The sequence below is a fragment of the Schistocerca gregaria genome, chromosome 3 (assembly GCF_023897955.1).
Source record: "Schistocerca gregaria isolate iqSchGreg1 chromosome 3, iqSchGreg1.2, whole genome shotgun sequence".
Classification (NCBI taxonomy): Eukaryota; Metazoa; Arthropoda; class Insecta; order Orthoptera; family Acrididae; genus Schistocerca; species Schistocerca gregaria.
Window position 1 is genome coordinate 340,129,886 of NC_064922.1, and position 26,773 is coordinate 340,156,658.

Below are 26,773 nucleotides of genomic sequence, written 5' to 3' on the forward strand. Positions count from 1 at the left end.
TGCCAGCAATTGATGTAGCACATGAGCAAGTGTCAGTAAGTAGGATAGACTGCTCCAAATTTGTGGGTGTACACATTGATCAATACTTGAACTGGAAGGAGCATATTATTGAGCTTTTCAAACAATTAAGTTCATCTACTTTGCTCATCGTATAATTGTGAATCTTGGAAAGAAACGTATCAACCTCCTGACATATTTAGCATATTTCCTCTCAGTAATGTCAAACAGAATAATTTTATGGGGTAAGGACAGTACTGATTAGACGAAAGTGAGCAGTGAGAAACATATGTGGTGTTGACCCACAAACGTCATGTAGGCACCTCTTCAAGGAGCTGGACAATATAAGTGCGTCATCACAATACAAATTTTTGCTTATGAAGTTTGCCATAAGTAATCATTGCAATTGGAGAATAACAGTAATGTACATACCTGAAACACTAGACGTGAAATTGACCTTTATTACCCATTGTTAAAGCATTCAATGGCTCAGAGTGAAGTTCAGTGTGCAGCAATACAATTTTTTTTATCATTTCTCCAATAACATAAAATGTCTGACAGGTAGTGGAACAAGCTGTAAATCTAATTGAAAATCATTTTTCCTAGGCAGCTTTTATTCCATTGATGAATTTTTACTTAGAAACTGGCTACCAGTAAACACAAATCATGTGTACATATCCTGTAAAGTGACTCGTTCCACACCATTTCAGTAAATACTTATTTAAATAATCTGTGGAACATGTAACAGAGTGACTATACTACATGATGAAAAGGGAGGTGTGGATTAAAGAGGGATAAATCAGTGTGAAGTAGAGGAAGGGAATGATATCAAAGATAACAGTGAGTGTGCAAGTTAATAGAGGAATGAATCACTCTAAGGAGAAGTGTGGTGAACAGTTGAGAAGGGGGAGGGGGACACGTTATGCCACCAAGTGACTTCAGTGCCCATCATATATTGTGGAATTAGACCTCTACTTGCCCTTGGTGATGGGTTTTGGAGAGCTTCATAGTGTGCCATGAGCTATGCATTCTCAACAGACACAATTCCACTAATTTCTGAGCTGCTGCTGGATCATTCTCAGCCATCAACCTCTTTTTCTGTTCTTTAGGTCTTGCAGACTGTTCAGTAGGAAGTCACTGACAACCTTCATTCCAGTGACCACTTCTCATGCCTTATTGACCTGCTGGATGAAACTCTCCCTGAAATACACAACCATGATGGATGATTAGTGGAGCCAGCTGGACACTTTTCAGTCAGCTGGCTGTGGTTGAGTGCTGCAACGGCATGCAGGAATGGGTGGACCTCACCACACAAGTAATCCTCCATGTTGCTGATGTCTTCATCCCAAAGTCGTCTCATCATCCTTGGAGGCCACCTGTCCCTTAGTGGATTGATGAGTGCCATTCAGGTCAGGCATGCAGCTCTATGACAGTTTAAGAGCTACTTAATGGTGGAAAACCTCACAGCCTTTCAATTAACGAGGGCAAAGGCTTGATGCATCATTAAGGGGTGCAAGAAAAGGTCCTGGCAAGTGTTCTTGGACTCTGTCAATCATTCCATTTGTTCTAATGTAATATGGGAAACCCACAGGAGGATTTCTGATGAAGGCAGTCGGTTACCTATAGCAGCATTATCGAATCAAGGATATCTCCAAGCAGCACCTGGAGACATTGCACAGACAATGGCAGAGCATTTTGCACTGACTTCTGCTGCTTGTAGTCAGGATTCAGTATTCTGTCATTACCATACCACTATGGGAAGGGGTGATATGGACTTCAGGTCTAACAATTCAGAGACTTACAATTGCTCTTTCTCTATATGGGAGCTGGATTCGACACTGTCTGCAGCTCGTGATACTGCACCCAGTCCTAACCAAATCTGATACAGTGTGCTGTGGAACTTGCAACCAGCATCAAAGGAATTCCTCTTCTGATGTTTTAATTTGATGTGACAGTGAGGCACTTGCCCTAACTCATGGAGGGAGGCGATTTTGATACCTCTTTTCAGAGTGGAAAAGGACTGAATATGTCCTAGTTGATACCAGAGTGTCATTTAACAAGCTGCATAGGAAGTACCTAGGAATGAATGGTTAACCATTGTCTGGTCTGGATGTTAGAGACCAGACAGCTCCTAAGTTGCTCATGTCGGGTATTAAGGGGATTTCAATCCAGTTTTGACAACCTAACCCTGCCAGAGGCAGCTGTTCACCAGGCTTACCTGTGTCAACAGCATTGTATGGGTATATTTTTTGACATCGGTATGACATACAGTATTACTTGGATACCCAGTATTCTAGTACAGCTCCACCAGTGGGGCTTGCGTGGCTGTCTCCCCATTTTTATTCGGTGCTTTGCCTCTAAGTGCTTTTTTCGGTACCAACTTGGTGATTTGCTGCCGAATAGTTTCAAGCAAGAGCATAGTTTCTCAGGGCAGTGTTTTAAGTGTTACCGTTTTTGTCGTAGCCAAAGACAGTATCACATCTACAGTAAAGAGTCCTGCACAATGTTCCTTATTTGTGGATGAAGTGACAGTCTCTCTCTCTCTCTCTCTCTCTCTCTCTCTCTCTCTCTCTCTCTCTGTGTGTGTGTGTGTGTGTGTGTGTGTGTGTGTGTGTGTGTGTGTGTGTGTTTCCATTTTAATCATTCTTGTCATATTTTTAGTGTACCCAAAGTCCATAAGTGGAACACCATTCTCCCTTTTAAAGACTGTGTGGTTTTTGAGCCTCATTTTTGGCTCCAAACTGTCTTTGTTACCATACCTGAAGGACCTGAAGCCAAGGGCCCACGAGGCCCTGAATGTTTTGAAGTGTCTTAGCCAAAGGTCTTGGAGAGCAGATAGGATGTGTCTGTTCCAATTTTATAGGGCTTTCATTCATTCCAGGCTGGACTATGGGTGCACAGTGTACAGGTCAGTGAGGCCTTCATACCTGAAGATCATTGACACTGTACACCATGAGGGAATCAGGTTGGCCACAATACTTACAGGACCAGCCTCATATCCAGTATTTATGCTGAGGCTTAGTGAACCACCACTTACCATGCGGCAGCTGCTTTTCGTGGTGTCTCAGATGTGTCAGCTTCCCACTACTCTCACTTTCCCACCATACCATACTGTTGCTCATCCAGCTGTGGAACGCATCTTTATGAATCATCCACAGGCAACGAGGCCATTTGGGATTTGTTCAAAGTGTGTGCTGGAGTCCCTTATTGTGGGGCACATACAGGCTTAGATACGGAGTTTTAACCAGCTGCCATCCTGTTTACTACAGAAGCCCAGAGTAATTTTAGCTTTAGTGCAGTGCAGGAGAGATTTCACTCCTGTTTCTGTTTTTACTGTTATTTTCCTGACATTTAAAATGAGCACCACAACTATGTAGCTGTCTTCACGGATGGATCTAAACAGGGAGACCCTGTTGGTTACTCTATTGTTTTCCCAGATTGTGTCTTCAAGATCCAACTGCCTCAAGACTTTACTGTCTTCAACACAGAATTATATGGGATGTTGTAGGCACTGGAGCAGATGATAAATTCTTCGAGTGCTAAATTCCTTGTCCCGATTCTCTGAGTACCCTTCAGCAGGCCACTGTGGCCAAGCGGTTCTAGGTGCTTCAGTCTGGAACTGGGCGACCGTTATGGTCGCAGGTTCAAATCTTGCCTCAGGCATGGATGTGTGTGATGTCCTTAGGTTAGTTAGGTTTAAGTAGTTCTAAGTCTAGGGGACTGATGACCTCAGATGTTAAGTCCCATAGTGCTCATAGCCATTTGAACCATTTGAAGTACCCTTCACTCTCAAGAACACTTATACCCAGCAGATAAAATAGTCCATAGTATCCAGGACACCCTCCTCCAACTTCAACGGCTGAGGAAGGAGGTTTCTTTCTGCTGGGTACCAGGGCTTGTGGGTATTGTTAGGAATGAAAGGGCAGATATAGCAGCTAAGGAGGAGTGTTGTGATACTCAGTTATTTCAGATTTCCATCCACCTGCATCCTATCATCTCGTTTTTAAGATGTAGTCTCATGTCGATGGGAGGATGAGTGGCTGGAAGTGCCAGACAATAAGCTCCATCTAATAAAGCCCACAACAGGGCCATGGCATACCTCCTTATAGCCACACTGATGGGAAACATCCTTCCTTATATGTCCATGCATAGGCCCCTGTCCTATGACATATGGCTTCTTGCTCAGGTGAGAGGACTCTCCAATGTGTGATGCTGGTGGTGTGTAGATTACTGTATACCACTTTTATTAAGAGTGATTTTATTTTCCGAACAGAGGGCAGCAGCAGATTTTCTGACAGGTCTGTGCTCTATTTTAAGTAACATTCAAATAAATGTGGCAAGTGTTTTAAGGTTCTATGATTTGTCCAACTTGTTTCCTAAAATTTTAGGGCAGTGTTGTTATTTTGTTAACAGGGTGACTGGCTCACCAAGTTTTTTTGCAAGTGTTCAACCAGCTTTTCTTTCAGCTATTCTGTGGTTTTACTTCTGTTTTAATCCCATGTGTAGCACCTTTCACCATTTCTCCATTGTCTTAAGGCGTGTGAGGTAGAGTGATTGTACAGATCAATGCGAGAGATGTGGGGGTGATTGAATGATTGTCATTTTCCTATTTTTGTCATTTTTCCCCACATTTGTTTCATTTAATATGTGGAAGGGGGCTAAAACCTGTAAGCTCCAAACACTCACATACTTCTTCCAGTCTTTTTAAAAAGTGATTGATAAAGTTGCTAATTGTTAAGATACTGACTCATTTAATGGAGTAGAACTTGTTAACTACCTTCAGGTTGGAGTTTGTAAAGGAATATTCATAGAGAAAGCAATACAGTACATTACAAATGAAGTGCTAACAGTGCCAAACAAGAAAAATCCACCTGTGGGAATATTCTGTGACCTAGCCAAAGTCTTTGCTTGTGTGGATTACAAAATTTTACTTACATCTACATACATATTCTGCAAGCCACCGTATGGTGCATGGCGGAGGATACTCCTACCACTACTAGTCATTTCCTTTTGTGTTCCATTTGCAAATAGAGTGAGGGAAAAACATTTGTCTATACGCCTCCACATGAGCCCTAATTTCTTTCATCTTACCTACGCGCTCCTTGCACGAAATACACACTGGTGGTAGTAGGATTTTTCTGCAGTCAACTTAAAATGCCAGTTTCTCTAAATTTTTTCAATAGTATTTCCCTAAAAGCACACCATCTTCCCTCCAGAGATACCTATTTGAGTTCATGAAGCATTTCTGTAATACTTGCATACTACTGGTAACAAATCTAGCAGTCTACCTCTGAACTACTTTGATGTCTTCCTTTAATACAATGTGTTGGAGATCCCAAACACACAAGGAGCACTCAAGAATAGGTTGCACTAGTGTTCTACACAAGGTCTTCTTCACAGATGAACTACAGTTTCCTAATACTCTACCAATAAACCAAAACTGACTACTTGTCTTCCATTCTACTGTCTTTAAGTGCTCGTTCCATTTCACATCATTTTGCATTGTTATGCCCAGATATTTAATTGAGGTGACTGTGTCAAGCAGCACCCTACTATGCTATATTCGAACATTACAGGAATGTTTTCCATTCTCATGACATTCTTCTATGTTTAGAGCAAGCTGCCATTCATCACACCAACTAGAAATTTTGTCTAAGCCGTCTTATATCCTCCTACAGTCACTCAATGATGACACCCTTGCGTACACCGCAGTGTCATCAGCAAACAACCACAGATTGCTGCTCACCCAGTCCATCAGACAATTTATGTACATAGAGGATAAGAGCAGTCCTGCCACAGTTCACAGGGCCACTCCTGATTATACCCTCATCTCTGATGAACAGTTGCTCTCGAGGACAATGTACTCGGTTCTATTAACAGGTCTTCCAGCCGCCCTCATATCTGGGAACCCGTTCCGTATGCTCTTACCTTTGTTAACAGTCTGCAGTGGGGCACCACGTCAAATGCTTTAAGGAAAGCTATATTAAAAACAAAGATTCCAAGACTTACCAAGCGGGAAAACGCCGGCAGACAGGCACACTTACAAAACACACAAACACACACGCACAGAATTACTAGCTTTCGCAACCGATGGTTGCTTCTTCAGGAAGGAGAGGGAAAGACGAAAGGATGTGGGTATTAAGGGAGAGGGTAAGGAGTCATTCCAATCCCGGGAGCGGAAAGACTTCCCTTAGGGGGAAAAAAGGACAGGTGTACACTCGCGCACAGACACACACACGCACACATATCCATCTGCACATATGTCTGCTTGTGTCTGTGTATGTGCGGATGGATATGTGTGTGTGTGTGTGTGTGTGTGTGTGTGTGTGTGTGTGTGTGTGTGTGTGTGTGCGCGCGCGCGCATGTGTACACCTGTCCTTTTTTTCCCCTAAGGGAAGTCTTTCCGCTCCCGGGATTGGAATGACTCCTTACCCTCTCCCTTAAAACCCACATCCTTTCGTCTTTCCCTCTTCTTCCTGAAGAAGCAACCATCGATTGCGAAAGCTAGTAATTCTGTGTGTGTGTTTGTGTGTTTTGTTCATGTGCCTGTCTGCCGGCGCTTTCCCGCTTGGTAAGTCTTGGAATCTTTGTTTTTAATATATTTTTCCCATGTGGAAGTTTCTTTCTATTTTATTTACATCTACACTGTATGATATTTACTACTATACCATGAGTAGATACACTTCGACTGTGAAAAAATTGGGACTTTGTATGAGCACTGATGACCATGTAGTTGAGTGCCCCACAAATAAATAATAATAATTAATATTATTATAATAATAATAATCATTATGAGCAGATACTGGACTATAACAGCATGAGGAGGAGACAATACTTCCTCCAAATACCTGCGCATTATACAGTTTTGCGATGTCATGCAGGTGGCCAAACTTAGAATTTTGAGCAGCTGTCTATTTTTGTGCTGTCATGTGTACTTTGGTAGGGAGATATTCAACAAACTCTCATTCAACATGAAACAAGAAATTGGGAATCCCAAACAACTTTCTACAGATTATCTGAATATCCACATTCAGGAAAATTCTCTCAAGAAAACTATAAAGTTATGATACAAATTTCTGCCCAATGCTTACATTCAGGAGAAACGTCAGCAGTGCTGATAGACACATACAGCAGTAATTACACTGTTACAGCTTTCAGAATGGATAGCTCTTTACTTAGGGAGGAGAAGTGGATTGCTTAGGGAAGGTTAAAAGGGAAGGGCAAGTCTATCAGGCCCCAGGGTGAGAGGGACTCACTTCATTACAGGTGGATCCATCTCATCATGGGATAAAAAATAATGCGAACTGAGACAAAATGTGTGCAAGAAAGAATGGATTGTTGCATACACTGAATACTGAGAGGAAGAGTTATAGAAGTCATATGGAAAGTTTGTTGTCAACATCTGTATATCTGATATTTTTCTTGCTCCATCTACAATAGCTTTGTGTCCAAAAGTTGATGTGTTTCCACATATTTTATGTTTTACTCTTTCTGCCCCTATGTGACTAGAAATTTTACCTATTCTATTATATTTTGTATGCTGCTTGAATTTTCTCTCTCCAAACCTGTTTCGCCTTCATTGAAGATGACATCTAACGAGAATTGGTCGTGGTCGAGGATAACATCAGATAACAAAATATTTTGAAGTCCATTTATCTTGGATGTTAGTGTAATATGTGAACATAAACTTATTATGCCATTCGGCTGTAATTCCTGATAATTAGTGTACATACTGACACAAAGTGCCCTTATGGCAGTTATTTCTGTGCCTCCGCACGTCCACTCTTATGACACAATATTTTTTTATTTTTTTAAATTTTTACACAGAGAGGAACATTCTAAAATATCAAGAAATAAATAAATGTGGAGTAGGGGCGGGGGGGGGGGGGGGGTGTTTAGATGTGACAAAATAGTGCAATCTGTATTTTTTTTTTTTTTTTTTTTTTTTTTTTTTTTGTATCCCGTTTCACTTTTAAAAGGTTTAGAAGGAATAGCTTTAAAATGATCATATGTGAAAAATGTCTTTCATATAAAACTTCAAATGTAATTAGTGTTCTTGAAAACCATAACCAACTTTTGTAATAATTTGAAATTTTACAAAATACTCTGTCATTCAATTTTGAATAATGAAAACTTTTGTTACAACATAAATGAAAGAAAGTTTCAAGCCACACACATCCCTATGTACTGAAGACTAATCCTGAAAAAAAAAAAAGAAAAAAACATTTTTGGAAAATAAGTTGTATACAATGTGCTGTCAGAGTGTTTTCAACATACCTAATGAAATTATCTAAACATTTATTACTATTCTAATTATTTATTTTTCTTGTGTTGTTGTGGTCTTCAGTGCGAAGACTGGTTTGATGCAGCTCTCCATGCATCTGTATCAGCCTCTTCATCACTGAATAACTGTTGCAACATACATCCTTCTGAATTTGCTTACTGTATTCATCTCTTGTGTTACCTCACACACTTACCTCCAATACTAAATTGCAGATCCCTTGATGTTTCAGAATGTGTCCTATCAACCGATCCCCTCTTTTGGTCAAGTTAGCCACATATTTCTTGTCTCCCCAATTCTATCCAGTACCTCCTGATACCTAATGAACCAGAAGATAGGATCGATTGGTAGGACATGTTCTGAGTCATCAAGGGATCACCAATTTAGTATTTGAGGGCAGCGTGGAGGGTAAAAATCGTAGAGGGAGACCAAGAGATGACTACACTTAGCAGATTCAGAAGGATGTAGGTTGCAGTAGGTACTGGGAGATGAAGAAGCTTGCACAGGATAGAGTAGCATGGAGAACTGCATCAAACCAGTCTCAGGACTGAAGACCACAACAACAACAACAACAACAACCTCCTGATTAGTTACATGATCTACTCAACTACTCTTCAACATTCTTCTGTATCACCACATTTCGAAAGCTTCTGTTCTTTCAGTCTAAACTGTTTATTGTCCATGTTTCGCGTCCATATTTGGCTATATTCAATGTTAACAAATTTGTCTTCTGAAATGCTGTTCTTGCCATTGCCAGTCTATTTTTTATATCCTCTCGGCTTCAACCATCATCAGTTATTTTGCTGCCCCAATAGCAAAACTCATCAACTACTTTAAATGCCTCGTTTCCTAATCTAATTCTCTCTGTGTCACCTGATATAATTTGACTACATTCCATTATCCTTGTTTTGCTTTTGTTGATGTTCATCTTATATCCTCCTTTCAAGACAGTGTCTATTCCATTCAACTGCTCTTCCTAGTCCTTTGCTGTCTCTGACAGAATTATAACATTATGTCGGGGATAGGCTACAACCCTATCTCACTCCCTTCTCAACTACTGCTTCCCTTTCATGCCTCTCGACTCATTACTGCCATCTGGTTTCTGTACAAGTTGTAGATAGCCTTTCACTCTCTATATTTGACCCCTGCCAGCTTCAGAATTTCAAAGAGAGTATTCAAGTCAACATTGTCAAAATTTTTCTCCAGGTCTACAAATGCTATAAATGTAGGTTTGTCTTTTCTAAACCTGTCTTCTAAGATAAGTGCGAGGGTCATTAATGCCTCGCGTGATCCTACATTTCTCCTGAATCCAAACTGATCTTCCCTGAGGTTGTTTTCTACCAGTTTTTCCATTTTTCTGTAAAGAATTTGTGTCAGTATTTTGCAGCCATTATTTATTAAGTTGATAGATCATTAATTTTTACACTTGTCAGCAACTGCTTTCTTTGGAATTGCAATTATTACATTCTTCTTGAAGTCTGAGCATATTTCACCTGTCTGGTACGCCTTGCTCACCAGACAGAACAGTTTTGTCATGACTGGCTGTGCCAAAGCTATCAGTAGTTCTGATGGAATGTTATCTACTCTTGGGTCCTTGATTAGAAGTAGGTCTTTCAGTGCTCTGTCAAATTATTTTCGCAATATCATATCTCTCATCTCATCTTCATCTACATCCACTTCCTTTTCTATAATATTGCCTTTAAGTTTATATCACTTGTATAGACCCTCTGCTCACCTTTTACCTTTCCCTTCTTTGCTTAGGACTGGTTTCCCAACTGAGCTCTTGATATTCATACAGCTACTCCTCTTTTCCCCAAAGGCCTCTTTAATTTACCTCAAGGTGGTATCTGTATTTTGCCTAATGAAGTATGTTTCTAAATCCTTACATTTATCCTCCAGCCATTTGTGCTAAGCCAGTTTGCACTTCCTGTCAGTCTCATTTTTTAAATGTTTGTATTCCCTTTAGCCTCCTTCATTTGCTGCATTTTTATATTTTCTCCTTTCATCAATAAAATTTAATATCTCTTGTATCATCCAAGGATTCCTACTAGGTCTTGTCTTTTTACCTTTTTGATCCTCTGCTGCCTTCACCATTTCATCTCTTAAAGCTACCCATTCGTTTCCTACTGTATTCCTTTCCCCTGTTCTAGTCAACCATTGTCTAATGCTCCCTCTGAAAATCTCCACAACTTCTGGTTTTTTCCTCTTATCCAGGTCCCATATATTTAATTTTCTACTTTTTTACAGTTTCATTAGTTTTAATCTACAGTTCATGACCAACAGATTGTGGTCAGAATCCACATCTGCCCCTGGAAATGTTTTTCAGTTTAAAAACTGGTTTCTAAACTTCTGTTTTACAATTATATAATCAATCTGGAACCTTCCGATGTCTCCAGGTCTCTCCCATGTATACAACCTACTGTTATGATTCTTAAACCAAGTTTTAGCAATGATTAAATTATGTTCTGTGCAAAATCCTATCAGGCAGCTTCCCCTTTCATTCTGTCCCCCCCCCCTCCCCCCTCTCCCAGTCCATACTCACCTAATATTTTATCTTCTTCTTTTCCTACTATCAAATCCGAGTCCACCATCACTATTAAATTTTTGTCTCCCTTAACTGTCTGAATGAATTTTTGTCTCCCTTAACTGTCTGAATGACTTTTTTTATCTCGTCATACATTTCTTCAATCTCCTCATTATCTGCAGAATTAGTTGGCCTATAAACATGTGCTCCTGTAGTGGGTGTGGGATTCATATCTGTCTTGGCTACAATAATGCTTTCACTATGCTGTTTGTAGTAACTTACCTGCATTCCTATTTTCTTATTATTCCTGCATTACGCCTATTTTATTTTGTATTTATAACAGTCTATTCACTTGACCAGAAGTCCTGTTCCTCCCGCCACTGAATTTCACTAATTCCCGCTATGTCTAACTTCACCCGATTCATTTCCCTTTCTAACCTACCTGCCCGATTAAGGGATCTAACATTCCACATTCCAATTGGTAGAATGCCAGTTTTATGTCTCCTGATGATGACATCCTCCTGTGTAGTATCTGCACAGAGGTCCAAATAGGGATTATCTTACCTCCAGAATATGTTACTCAAGTGGAGGCCATCATCATTTAGCCATATAGTTAAGCTGCTAGCCCTTGGGAAAAATTATGGCTTGAGTTTCCCTTTGCTTCTAGCTGTTTGCAGTACCACAGCAAGGCTGTTTTGGTGATGTTACAAGGCCAGATCAGTCAGTCATCCCCTGCAACTACTGAAAGGGTGCTGCCCCTCTTCAGGAACCAAATATTTCTCTGGACTCTCAACAGAAGGTCCATGATTCGCGGGTGTGTGTGTGTGTGTGTGTGGGGGGGGGGGGGGGGGGGGGGGGGGGGAGGGGGGGGGGGGGAGTGGAGTATTTCACTATTTCACTGATATTTGTTTTATGTTTTAAATTGATATTTTACATTCTACAAGGATAATCCCAAAAGTAATGTCTCCTATTTTTTTATAAGTACATAGATTTGTTTATTTCTACAATGGTTTACAGCTTGAACATTTAGCTATTTTTCGACATAATCACCATTTTTGTAGACGCTGTGGCAGTTTTTGTATGCCTATGTCATACCAGCTCGCCGCCATGCCGTTCAGAAATTTATGAACCTCTTCTTTCACCTCATCATCAGAGCTGAACTGTTGGGACCACAATTAATGCTGACAGGTACTGTGAGACTCTGAAAAAACTCTCCTGCCACAGTTTCAGTGGAACATAATCACCTACCCACCCTATAGTCCTGACATAGTGCCCAATGACTATCACCTGTTCCCTAGGTTAAAAGAACATTTGACTGGAAAGCGATTCAGCTCTAATGACAAGGTGAAAGAAGAGGTTCATAACTTTCTGAAAAGCATGGAGGCGAGCTGGTATGACATGGGCATACAAAAACTGCCACAACGTCTACAAAAATGCATCGACAGAAATGGTGATTATGCCAAAAAATAGCTAAATGTTCAAGCTGTAAACTGATGTAAACCATTGTAGAAATAAACAGGTTATGTACTTATAAAAAAATAGGAGACCTTACTTTTGGAATTACCCTCATACATTCATGGCTTTCTTGTTTTTTTGGTTTACTGTTTCACATACCTACATGTTGTTAGTTGAAAATAAAAAGTAACTCAATATTACAATAGAAAATAATTACAATAATGATGATTTGTGAAGAAATGCTTAAAACAGAACATTTTTTTTTTTTACACCATGACATATAATATACACGGCGGAGAAGATAATATAAAATGAAATTTAGCAGGAGCTCCAATTGTCACTGGTGATCTTCTAAATATCCTGTTTTGTACCATGCATGTTTCAGTACATTGGTGAGCCTTGACAATTGGTTATGTACTAAGGCCGACAGCTTGATTATATTGTTTCTCAAGTGGAGACTGACATATAATGATTCAGAAAAACTAGGTCTGAAAGTCTTCTTGCAAAGTTCTTCCAACACAGAAAGCTGTGTGTATGTCCCATGGCTGTACCTGTGCTTTCAACCCTTTGGGATCACCAGGTGCACATGTTCCTTGTCCTCAGATATGTTGCTCTAAATGGTTCTATCACATTGATCACCTCAAGAATCTAACAGTAATACGGATATTTCTCCCTCACTGGGAAAGAAAACATCTTTCAAATATCTTTCGACTGGTCAGATGTTTGTTTACTGTCACAAGTACTTTTGAGGCTTCAAAACAAGATTCTCGATCCAAATCCACCATTTGTTTCTTTTAAAACTATTAAAAGGCAGGTGCTCACTATGGAAAAAAGGATGGCGAGCATTTTACCCAATAATAAGAGGCATCTCCGAGGGCTCGATGGCACAGGCAGAGACATGGAACATAGACGTGTTTACGGGTTTTGATGTTATAAGAACTTTTCGTGAAGATTTTCAGATCTTGTTCTGTTGAATGATTATGATGTCAGTCTCCACTTGGGACACGATAAAATTAAGCTGCAGTCAATAATACATAATCAATTCTTTGCCAAGACATACCAATGCACTGAAATACGTGTGATACAAATTTGGATATTAAGAGAATCACCTATGAGATTTTGAAATCCTGCTGAATTTTCTTTATGTATTGCCTTCTCCACTGTGTATATTGTGCGAAGATATTTCAGTCATTTTATGTGTATTGTGTAAAAAAAAAGTTATGTTGTTAAGTATTTGCTTACAGATCTGTGTAATTATATTCTTTCATAATAATGAACTAGCTGTTATTTTCAATTGCAAAATACATTTATGTGAAATGGTGAAAAATCATGAACGTAAAATGTAGAATAACAATTAAACATAAATCTAATATAAGTAAAATAAATAGAATAGTAGTGAATGATTAGATGTTGAAAGTACTCTGAAAGTTTATTGTGTACAGCTTATTTTCCAAAAAGTATTTCTGGATCCAGCTTTATTACATGGGGATGTATGCGGCTTCAAAGCTTCTTTAATTTCTATTGAAACAAAAGTTTTCATTTTTCAAAATTAATTAATGGTGGTGGGGTATTTTGCAAAATTTCAAATTATTAGAAAAGTTGATTAAACAGGTTTCAAGAACTTTAATTACATATCAACTTGTATATGAGAAACATTGGTTATGTATGACTGTTTCAAAGAAATTCCATGTAAACCTAAAATGCCAAATTACCTTTCAGGGTGCGTTTCAGTCCATAAAAGTGAAACTGAACACACACAAAAAAAACATGTTGAACTATTTTGCCACCTATATACACAGCCAAGTTTTATCAAGATCATTTACTGACCCTTGGGAATGTTCCCTTGTGAGGGAGTAAGTGCAAAACAACCAGTCGAAAAGTGTATTGTTCGATCTTCAGTTGGTCGTAGGATTTTTTTGTCATTTATTCCTTTGTTCAACACTGGGAATAATTTGTTAATGTGAAACATGGCAAGTTGCACCTTAGTTCAGAGTGGGCGTTAAACTGTAGGTGCCCTTATTCCCTCATTCAGCAGGTAACAAAGACCACATGTAAGATGACATGAATATACTACGTTCTTAACAAACAACTCAATTTCCATATTACATTTCATATGTAAAAATAATTCTTATGGTGTGTACATGCAGACTGAAGCAACAAATGAAAATCTGTACCAAGGCTGTGATTTGAATCCGGGTCCCCTACTCAGAAGGCACATGCACTAACCATTATGCCACCCTGACACAATGGCTTTGCACAACTGCATGAACTATGCTAGCTTGCCTCCTTCCTCCATTCAAATTCCCCGTCACACCTCAGCCTAGTTGATATTCCCCTTAAAGTCTAAGAAAACTGCAGCAGGGGAGGAGGCAAGACATCCTAGTGTAATCTGTGCAGTTTTGCAAAGGTCTCTGTGCCAGGGTGGCGTAGTGGTTAGTGCACCTGCCTAGTGAACTGAAGACCTGGGTTCAAATCCCAGCCTTCGTACAAACTTTTATTCATAGCTTGAGTTTGCTTATATACACCATAAATGTGTGAGATTTGAAAAGGTCTCTGGAATCATGTTGTTTAATTTGATTAAAATAATTCTTCTTCACTATCATTTTTAATTGTACAATAAGTCCACCCTTTTGTATGTGACAAATTTATTGTTACAAACAATGAGAAAACAATTCTTTATACCAGTATTAACAGCTGATAGGTTTAAGCTTCATTACAAGAAACATTCTGAAGAAAGCAGTCAGTGGTATTCCTATGCTTTCTCAGTTATGTTTAACTTGACTTCTTAATAGCATATTTAAGGTTTTTAACTGGGTTGACAATTCTGTTTTGTCCATAGTATTTCACCTTTAGACCCCAAGTACTGGTCAAAATGTGCTCATTGCCTAGATAATGTGGTTTCAAGATTGACAGAGAGCATACGTAAGACCACTGTTCAGAGGACCGGAAGGAAGTAACTAGGTCAGTTGTTGAAACATTGGGTGCAAAATGGATTTGTTAACTTATCTAGAAACCAGAAATATATCATCAGAGAAATTTTGAACTTACAGTGGTGACAAGGTAGCATAGGACTTTAGTTTGAAATGTATTTTTGTTTAAACCTGTTCATAGCTCTACAAAGGGACTCTTCCATGTGTGCCCACATCAGTGTTGTTATACAGGTATTAACCTAATGCTTGAAGATAAATGGGAGCCATTTCATATAACTGAGGAAGCAACAACTTTTTTTTTTCAGAATAGCAACTTTTCTGTAGATTTACACATATTAAATTTATCCTAAATAATCACAAATACAATGTGGTTCTTTAATGATGGTTAATTATTAATGAAGCTTGTAACACATGCTTGTCTTTGTTAATGTGCACTTCAGCATTTCTGAATAAATGTCATTTCAGCTTACTAAACAGTCTACAATGTGTGCAAAATGGTGTATTGGTTGTGTCCATTGTGGAACCTGAAAACTCTTGGGATATACACTGCTAATTGCTGTAAAATCTACAGAAACACATAATTGTACATTCACAAAATGCATAAAGAAGTGTCAGATGACTACAATATCATTGAACCACAGACGGAATTAATCAACTCAGACAAATACCTGGTTTAACAATTTGTGGTGAAATGAAGAGGAATGATCACACAAATTCAATTGTGAGTAAAGTAGGTGGCCATTCCAAATGGAACTAACTGAGGGTATTGAATATGTTGAGAAATAGCAGCACAGAAGGTCATAAGTTTGTTTAATTCATTGGAAAGTGGAAATGCTAAGAAACCTGAATTGGCAGATGCTTGAAGATAAGATACTACTTGTCCCATGAAACTTTACTTTCAAAGTTTCAAGAACCAGTATTAAGTGAAGAATCTAGGAATATACCACAGTCCCCTATATATTACTCACATAGGGCCTGTGGATACAAGTTTACACTAATTACAGAGTTAGTTAAAGAGTTGTTCCTCTGTGCTCCATAGACAAATAGACTGAGAAGAAATCCTAATATAGGTACAATCGGAAGTACCCTCTGCCATGCACTTCACAATGGCTTCCAGAGTATGTATGTTTTATGTAAATGTTATTGACATTGAAATGGCTTGGAAAACTCCATGACTATACATACCTGTAGATAATGAGCAGTCAGGAACTTAAAGATTGCTAGTTACTGATTGTTTTCACTATTACAATCCAGAAAACTTCAGCTCGTTTCATTCCAACAATACCACTGTCAGAATTCTTTTACCCATTATTTCTTTAATCACCATTTACTTATGATAATTTCTAATTTCACATTTACAAGAATTTATAACTTTTTTCATGACTTTTTGTCTCTTGTACAAGTTTACCATGTTTGTTGTCTGTATAACCACCATATTACACATTAACTGTTTTAAAACTGTAAGGAACCAAAACTGCAAATATTCATTTTCAGGAGCCTAATTCCAATTACTGCCAAGGGACACATGTAAAAGTAGAAAAAGACAGCCCTAGATTTTGGACATATTCACATTTCTGCATATAGAATTAGCAAATGTTTTCTCACTATTCATTGACTGTGTAGGAGAGCCTTTGGCATTAAAGGAATAGGTGGATACAGCAATTTAAAAATTAGCAAGCTATGCTGGATACAGAATTGTTGCCCACCAGTTTGATTTTTCATGATTTAGGAATCCCCCTCCTTCTAATAGAAATAAAATGTGTTCCTCTTCAAATAATTATAGGAAATGAATAGCTTCCTGCTCAGTTAATACTACTCCTTTTCTTTCACTCCAAATAAAATTCCTTTGTTTTAACCAACATTTTTAAAATCAAGCATTTATATTGGAGTAAATACTGATTGTAGGAGAGGAAATCGGGCACCTACAATCACATTTCCAAATTCAATATTGAAGTGTTTAAATGTCCAACCAAAAGCAGAATTAGGAAATTGGTTTACAAAAATTGTATCTAGGAGCTCCACATAAAACAGTACATTAGAAGCAAGGATGGGTTTAGAGGAAGAGAAATTTAAAGAATAGTCCATTTAAGAACAAACAGGGCAGTGATGGGGAAAACTCAAAAAGAAAGGGAGAAGATGAACATAAGGAAGAAATATAGTAAATAAGGGATTAAATAAATAAAGAAATACCAAAAAAAAAATGGAAGTGGGTTGTTAATGAAGGTTAAGTCCAGGAAGATCGCAGGATACGAGGACATGCTGGAGAGTAAAATCCCATCTCCATAGTTAAGGGAAACTAGTACTGGGAGGGAAGATCCAAATGGCCCATGCGGTGTAGCATGCACTCAGCTCTCTTAATTCATGTTGTAGGATTCTAGAGGTTATTACATATCTACATCTACATCCGTACTCCGCAAGCCACCTGACGGTGTGTGGCGGAGGGTACCCTGAGTACCTCTATCGGTTCTCCCTTCTATTCCAGTCTCGTATTGTACGTGGAAAGAAGGATTGTCGGTATGCTTCTGTGTGGGCTCTAATCTCTCTGATTTTATCCTCATGGTCTTCGCGAGATATACGTAGGAGGGAGCAATATACTGCTTGACTCTTCGGTGAAGGTATGTTCTCGAAACTTTAACAAAAGCCCGTACCGAGCTACTGAGCGTCTCTCCTGCAGAGTCTTCCACTGGAGTTTATCTATCATCTCCGTAATGCTTTCGCAATTACTAAATGATCCTGTAACGAAGCGCGCTGCTCTCCGTTGGATCTTCTCTATCTCTTCTATCAACCCTACCTGGTGCGGATCCCACACTGCTGAGCAGTATTCAAGCATTGGGCGAACAAGTGTACTGTAACCTACTTCCTTTGTTGTCGGATTGCATTTCCTTAGGATTCTTCCAATGAATCTCAGTCTGGCATCTGCTTTACCGACGATCAACTTTATATGATCATTCCATTTTAAATCACTCCTAATGCGTACTCCCAGATAATTTATGGAATTAACTGCTTCCAGTTGCTGACCTGCTATTTTGTAGCTAAATGATAAGGGACCTATCTTTCTATGTATTCGCATCACATTACACTTCGCTACATTGAGATTCAATTGCCGTTCCGTGCACCATGCGTCAATTCGCTGCAGATCCTCCTGCATTTCAGTACAATTTTCCATTGTTGCAACCTCTCGATACACCACAGCATCATCTGCAAAAAGCCTCAGTGAACTTCCGATGTCATCCACCAGGTCATTTATGTATATTGCGAACAGCAACGGTCCTATGACACTCCCCTGCGGCACACCTGAAATCACTCTTACTTCGGAAGACTTCTCTCCATTGAGAATGACGTGCTGCGTTCTGTTATCTAGGAACTCCTCAATCCAATCACACAATTGATCTGATAGTCCGTATGCTCTTACTTTGTTCATTAAACGACTGTGGGGAACTGTGTCAAACGCCTTGCGGAAGTCAAGAAACACGGCATCCACTTGTGAACCCGTGTCTAAGGCCCTCTGAGTCTCGTGGACGAATAGCGCGAGCTGGGTTTCACACGATCGTCTTTTTCGAAACCCATGCTGATTCCTACAGAGTAGATTTCTAGTCTCCAGAAAAGACATTATACTCGAACATAATACGTGTTCCAAAATTCTACAACTGATCGACGTTAGAGATATAGGTTTATAGTTCTGCACATCTGTTCGACGTCCCTTCTTGAGAACGGGGATGACCTGTGCCCTTTTCCAATCCTTTGGAACGCTTCGCTCTTCTAGAGACCTACGGTACACCGCTGCAAGAAGGGGGGCAAGTTCCTTCGCGTACTCTGTGTAAAATCGAACTGGTATCCCATCAGGACCAGCGGCCTTTCCTCTTTTGAGCGATTTTAATTGTTTCTCTATCCCTCTGTCGTCTACTTCGATATCTACCATTTTGTCAACTGTGCGAGAATCTAGAGAAGGAAGCACAGTGCAGTCTTCCTCTGTGAAACAGCTTTGGAAGAAGACATTTAGTAATTCGGCCTTTAGTCTGTCATCCTCTGTTTCAGTACCATTTTGGTCACAGAGTGTCTGGACATTTTGTTTTGATCCACCTACCGCTTTGACATAGGACCAAAATTTCTTAGGATTTTCTGCCAAGTCAGTGCATAGAACTTTACTTTCGAATTCATTGAAAGCCTCTCGCATAGCCCTCCTCACACTACATTTCGCTTCGCGTAATTTTTGTTTGTCTGCAAGGCTTTGGCTATGTTTATGTTTGCTGTGAAGTTCCCTTTGCTTCCGCAGCAGTTTTCTAACTCGGTTGTTGTACCACGGTGGCTCTTTTCCATCTCTTACGATCTTGCTTGGCACATACTCATCTAACGCATATTGTACCATGGTTTTGAACTTTGTCCACTGATCCTCAACACTATCTGCACTTGAGACAAAACTTTTGTGTTGAGCCGTCAGGTACTCTGTAATCTGCTTTTTGTCACTTTTGCTAAACAGAAAAATCTTCCTACCTTTTTTAATATTTCTATTTACGGCTGAAATCATCGACGCAGTAACCGCTTTATGATCGCTGATTCCCTGTTCTGCATTAACTGATTCAAATAGTTCGGGTCTGTTTGTCACCAGAAGGTCTAATATATTATCGCCACGAGTCGGTTTTCTGTTTAACTGCTCAAGGTAGTTTTCAGATAAAGCACTTAAAAATATTTCACTGGATTCTTTGTCCCTGCCACCCGTTATGAACGTTTGAGTCTCCCAGTCTGTATCCGGCAAATTAAAATCTCCACCCAGAACTATAACATGGTGGGGAAATCTACTCGAAATATTCTCCAAATTATTCTTCAGGTGCTGAGCCACAACAGCTGCTGAGCCCGGGGGCCTATAGAGACATCCAATTACCATGTCTGAGCCTGCTTTAACCGTGACCTTCACCCAAATCATTTCACAATTCGAATCTCCCTCAATTTCCTTCGATACTATTGCACTTCTTATCGCTATAAACACGCCTCCCCCTTTACTGTCCAGCCTATCTCTGCAGTATACATTCCAATCAGAGTTTAGGATTTCATTACTGTTTACGTCTGGTTTCAGCCAACTTTCTGTTCCTAGTACTATATGGGCGTTGTGACCGTTTATTAATGAGAGCAGTTCTGGGACCTTTCTATAGACGCTCCTGCAGTTTACTATTAGCACATTAATATTGTTATTCCTTGTTGCATTTTGCCTACTCCTGCCTTGCCGCGTCTCAGGAGGCATCTTGTCGGGCCTAGGGAGGGAATTCTCTAACCTAAAAAAACCCCATGTGCACTCCACACGTACTCCGCTACCCTCGTAGCCGCTTCCGGCGTGTAGTGCACGCCTGACCTATTCAGGGGACCCTACATTTCTCCAACCGATAGCGGAGGTCGAGAAATTTGCACCCCAGCTCTCCGCAGAATCGTCTGAGCCTCTGGTTTAAGCCTCCCACTCGGCTCCAAACCAGAGGACCGCGATCGGTTCTCGGAACGATACTACAAATAGTTAGCTCTGATTCCACCCCGCGAGCGAGGCTTTCCACCTTCACCAACTCCGCCAACCGCCTGTACGAACTGAGGATTACCTCTGAACCCAGACGGCAAGAGTCATTGGTGCCGACATGAGCAACAATTTGCAGTCGGGTGCACCCAGTGCTCTCTATCGCCGCCGGTAGGGCCTCCTCCACATCTCGGATGAGACCCCCCGGCAAGCAGACAGAGTGAACACTGGCCTTCTTCCCCGACCTTTCCGCTATTTCCCTAAGGGGCTCCATCACCCGCCTAACGTTGGAGCTCCCAATAACTAATAAACCCCTCCCCCCGTGTGCCTGCTCGGACCTTGCTGAAGGAGCAGCCACATGTCCACTCACAGGCAGAGCGGGCGATGCCACACGGCCAGCCTCCACATTGACCCTCCGCCTCGTGCGCCGCGAACGCCGCTGAACCCGCCACTCCCCTTGGGGAGAGGGTGGCCCAAACGCGCCCGGTACCCGCGAAGATGTCTCGACAGCAGGGACAGTGGGTGAAGAATGTAACACCTGGGGTGTACCTTGCGACGCACCAGACTCCCCACTGCCGCTACACTCCGAGGCAGCAGCCTGAAGACGGCTGACCGCGGACATCAACACGCTCAGCTGTTCGCGAAGAGTGGCCAGCTCCTCCTGCGTCCGTACACAGCAGCCACACATCCTAGCCATCCTAAGAAATCAATTTACTATAGAGTGTTAATCAGCTTTTAACTAGACTGCTAATTCACTAAAGGCGGTTGATTATTGACTAAACTGTGATTGCTAACCACTTCTTGTAGAAACAAGGAAAATAGCACTACCTGTCTCTGGACGGTATTGAAAACAAACACTAGCACTACTAGCACTATGGCTGACTAAAGGGACTCTCTGACTGTATTCAAAACAAACACGAGATCTATGGAACACTTAATAGCACTCTACTATTAAAGCTTCCTAAAAGCAAAAACACGCAGAAGAAGAAGTGACAAGTAAGAAAAATACAGATAATACTTAAATTAAGGTAGCTCGCTGCACAGAAGACGTGAAGCAGACGGCGGTTAGGGCGACATAGTTTGGGAATGCCATATAGAACAGTCCATCCCACTATTTCTTTAAAAAAATTGTGTGTGTGTTTATTTAATCAATTATTCACTTTATTATTTTTTATTTCATTATTGTTTTTCATTTCCTTTTCTGCTCTTCTTGTAATTCTTAATTGCAGTATTCATTTCATTTCTCATTTTTCTCCCTCTTAATCCATTTTTACTTCTCATTGCTCTTCTGGTATCTCTGGGCTGAAGATGGCACTGTGTTTACCAATAAACTATCATTGATGTCCTACTCTTCCTGACACCTTTCCATCACTTTTGTCTCCCCTAATCCTGACATGGGAGTTCCTCTCAAACTGTGGTCATAGTTACCTCCAGCTTTCCAATCTTCCCCAACATATCATATTGTACTTTCATCCCCGAGGAAGGATCTAACAGTTCTGAAACTAGGATAGTTTTTTACATTTGTGTATTGGTAGTACTTGGAATTTTGCTTGTTGAATATAAGCATTGTCCAGTCATTCAGTCTTCTTGGAGTTTTAAAATTTTATCAAGAGGATTTATGCTTTTGACACAGTAACTTCTTTTCTTATTAATGCCTGAGGAACAATATTTAGAGCTATAACATGCCATCTTGACATTTAGCACTGAGAAGGAACACACACACACACACACACACACACACACTCTCTCTCTCTCTCTCTCTCTCTCTCTCTCTCTCTCTCTCTCTAAATTCATATTCAAAGCTTATATGCAATGTCTTTGCTGCTCTTAAATACATAACAGACTGGATTGTAACATGCTCCACAGGTGAAGTGTTACTTGTGAATATCCAGCACTATTGCAATCCTTTCGTAAGAGTCTAATTGGATTATGTCATGTATCTAAATCAAGAAAAATTGAACTCATTTGTGTCTGTCACTTTTGTATGTTTCATCTCCTTTTGGAACTGAGCAGAAATGCCATTTCATGATCTCATATTTTTACTTCTCATTGCTCTTCTGGTATCTCTGGGCTGAAGATGGCACTATGTTTACCAATAAACTATCATTGATGTCCTACTCTTCCTGACACCTTTCCATCACTTTTGTCTCCCCTAATCCTGACATGGGAGTTCCTCTCAAACTGTGGTCATAGTTACCTCCAGCTTTCCAATCTTCCCCAACATATCATATTGTACTTTCATCCCCGAGGAAGGATCTAACAGTTCTGAAACTAGGATAGTTTTTTACATTTGTGTATTGGTAGTACTTGGAATTTTGCTTGTTGAATATAAGCATTGTCCAGTCATTCAGTCTTCTTGGAGTTTTAAAATTTTATCAAGAGGATTTATGCTTTTGACACAGTAACTTCTTTTCTTATTAATGCCTGAGGAACAATATTTAGAGCTATAACATGCCATCTTGACATTTAGCACTGAGAAGGAACACACACACACACACACACACACACTCTCTCTCTCTCTCTCTCTCTCTCTCTCTCTCTCTCTCTCTCTCTCTCTCTCTCTAAATTCATATTCAAAGCTTATATGCAATGTCTTTGCTGCTCTTAAATACATAACAGACTGGATTGTAACATGCTCCACAGGTGAAGTGTTACTTGTGAATATCCAGCACTATTGCAATCCTTTCGTAAGAGTCTAATTGGATTATGTCATGTATCTAAATCAAGAAAAATTGAACTCATTTGTGTCTGTCACTTTTGTATGTTTCATCTCCTTTTGGAACTGAGCAGAAATGCCATTTCATGATCTCATATTTCAAGGGATGTAGAGTCTATAGTATAAAGAAAGACAAAGTTTTAGTGAGAACTTATATTCATGTCCATGGCATTAAATTGTTGAAAGCATTGGAATTATATGTAACAACGTCAAATTTCCTAATATTTTTCCTATATTTTATTTTTAGATATCATGAATGGATGCAATCTGAAGAGCTTCAGCATCTCACTGCCTCTGAACCATTAACACTCGAAGAAGAATATTCAATGCAACAAAGCTGGCTTCATGATGCCAACAGTAAGAACTTCAGTTTCTGGTATCTTAAACAGACAAGTCACATACTGAAATTATTGGTTGTTTATTTTTTTTAGTGTAAGGGAGTAGATGTGTAGTGAATGAACTTTATCATGGAAGACAAGTGCTGCAATCTTACTCTCTGACTGTACCTTTTCTAACGTGTGGATTATGACCTTTCCCACTTTGTTTATTTTACGTCACTTACTTCACTTAACTCATGTTTGGTCCCCATATCTGGGTTTGACCTCCACCCTTTTTATATGTTTTTTACAGAAGTGTGAGACGTGCAAGAAATTACGCACAGTATCCAGCATGATAAATACCCATATGGTTACACCCTTACAATGCAGGGGTCACCCATTGATGCCTGAGCTGGTATCTCCCCATATATTCTGAGGAGTATGTGGGCACCAGGACTCCAGGCAATAGCCATCAAGCCATGTCGCCATTACTCTCACTGAGTGATGCCCATGGGAAGAGCCCTGCTCATAGTGCACATCACCATGACAGATACCTCGCAAATTAAAAAGTTATCACCTGGTGGCAAGTGAGGCTCTGTCACTCTCTTCAGACAGAGCTGTATGTTCTAACCTAGAATTTTATGGCTCAAAACATTTCTCTGTTTCACCATGCTGTGGAAGAAAAGCAAAATCAAGCATACTGCATAAACATACTCCCCTCAGTTCCTGGTTTCCACTGGACTGATGGAGGGTTCTTTCTAGCTGCCACACCTACCTATTGTGGTAGTTGACTGTTTATATGATTAATTCTAAGGATGTAGAATGGAAAATTTTACACTGATATTACACATTCATTCGTATATATGGTTACTTGCTGACCAGTTACAAGATTAAAAAAAAATTTTTTTTCAGTGCAGGTATGGGTTAGTTACACATACTGCCTTTTACAGGTAACAAAAATATAAATTATTATACAACCAGAGTTGACAAGAAGACATTTTTACAGTTTGTTTTCAAATTTAACTTTGCTGTCCATCAGACATTATATATCAAAAACAAAGATTCCAGGACTTACCAAGTGGGAAAGCGCCGGTAGATAGGCACAATAAATAAAACACACAAACACACACACAGAATTTCGAGCTTTTGCAACCGGCGGCTGCTTCGTCAGGAAAGAGGGAAGGAAAAGGAAAGATGAAAGGATGTGGGTTTTAAGGGAGAGGGTAAGGAGTCATTCCAATCCCGGGAGCGGAAAGACTTACCTTAGGGGGAAAAAAGGATAGGTATATACTCGCGCGCGCGCACACACACACACACACACACACACACACACACACACACACACACACACACACACACACACACATATCCATCCATACATATACAGACACAAGCATCTTTGATTTGTAACTGTACGTTGTGAGACGAATTAATTACATTATATATCATTTGACCATGTCACCCATTATTTAAAAAATTAAAAATACTAACCATTCCTTCACTGTAAATCTAAAAAAAAATTATTTTCATATATAAAAATCAAAACTCACTTGACAATTTTCATTTCAACCACAATTACAGTACTTGCCACAGACGCAGTTTCAAACTTCCCTCACATAATTTAAAAGTTTAGGCTCAAACACTATTGTAAACAGGATTTACAATAAATTAAATAACACAAATCTGTTAAATATAGAGTTTGACTCACTAAAAAGATTCTTATTTAATACATTAGTGGAAAAATGATAATATTCACTTGAAGAATTCATGCAGGACAGTTTGGCAATTTGAAAATAAAAGAAACAATAAATATATGCTGTATAATAAATTGTTAATATATTGTATAAATTGTGTTGTAAGCTGAAAAATGACCGTAAGTGTTATAAATGTTCTTGTTAAATTGTTCATGTCTAAAAATTCAGAAATTCTTGCTTAAATATGTAAATTATTATAATTTACCATATAGCAGAGATACTGAGTCATGATAGATACAACAAAAAGATTCACACAATTAATTTTTGTTGTACCTATCATGACTGAGCATCTCTGTTATACGGTTAGTAGCAATTTCCTTCTCTGGTATTGTTACATTCCATCCTGGATTTTCCATTGTTTAATTATTATAACCTTATTTTCTTTAAAGTAATTTGATGTGTCTCCAGTACAAAAATCTTTGATTTGTAACTACGCTGTGAGACAAATAAATTACATTTCACATTCTGCTGAATAACTGTAATTCTCTTTCCTAGCTAAGTAGGCAAAATTGGTCAGAAGAAATGCCAGTCAATACAAAGCCCTACATGACAAAGTAATAATTCAGATGTTATACTCCATGCATCATAGGGCACTTCTGTATCCACTATATTCATCGTATTGCTCATCAGCTGACTATCACATATTTATGCCATGATCCATACTTGTCACAAGAATGTGACACTGATCCACAAGCTTTCAGAACCATAGTTTACTTCATGAGTTACTGAAGAGGAAAATGTGGGAAGTGAAGATTTTGTGGAACATTAGTGGTAGTAAAGGGAAAAATAAACATGTGAAAATTAGAAAAAAACACAGCACAAACTCAATAGTCCATCTTCATGTGTTCACTGTCCTAAGTAATTTTTAATTTGTACAAGCTACATTCAAAAAATGCGCCAATGATAGAATGTAAATGATAAATATTTAATAACTCTTCGCTGAGATAAACTGTTACTGTATATAACCTCCATCTATATCAACACTTCTTATTATTGTACATGAAAATGTGTGCTTCTCTCTCACCCAAAAGTGTATTCCCATCTATATCTAGTACATAGATAGTTACCTTATGACAAGAGTGAAATGAAAGGAGGATGATCTTCTGGACAATGTAACTGCTCAGCAGGTTACAGTTTAATGTCCCATTGACAATGACGATCTTATTGACGGAGCACAAGCTTGGATAATTTCAAGGATGGGGAAGGAAATTGGCTATAACCTTTTAAGAAATAATTTGGCATTTGCCTGGAGGGATTCAGGGAAACCACAGCACACCTGAGTCTGGATGGTTGGACACAAATTTG

The 26,773-nt window shown here is 39.4% G+C and overlaps 1 protein-coding gene across 5 annotated transcripts in view; it reads left to right on the forward strand.

Annotated features, from left to right (window-relative positions):
* LOC126356000 (alpha/beta-tubulin-N-acetyltransferase 9-like) overlaps nucleotides 1-26,773 on the forward strand; it is a 94,678-nt gene that overhangs the window by 13,978 nt on the left and 53,927 nt on the right. For 4 of the 5 annotated variants that reach the window (XM_050006636.1, XM_050006634.1, XM_050006639.1 and 1 more), the window contains one exon: nucleotides 23,645-23,754. In XM_050006636.1, the coding sequence (XP_049862593.1) occupies nucleotides 23,645-23,754 (110 nt within the window). Of the gene's footprint in view, nucleotides 1-15,743; nucleotides 15,909-23,644; nucleotides 23,755-26,773 lie in introns of those variants that run through there. The other variant, XM_050006638.1, reaches the window with a different exon arrangement.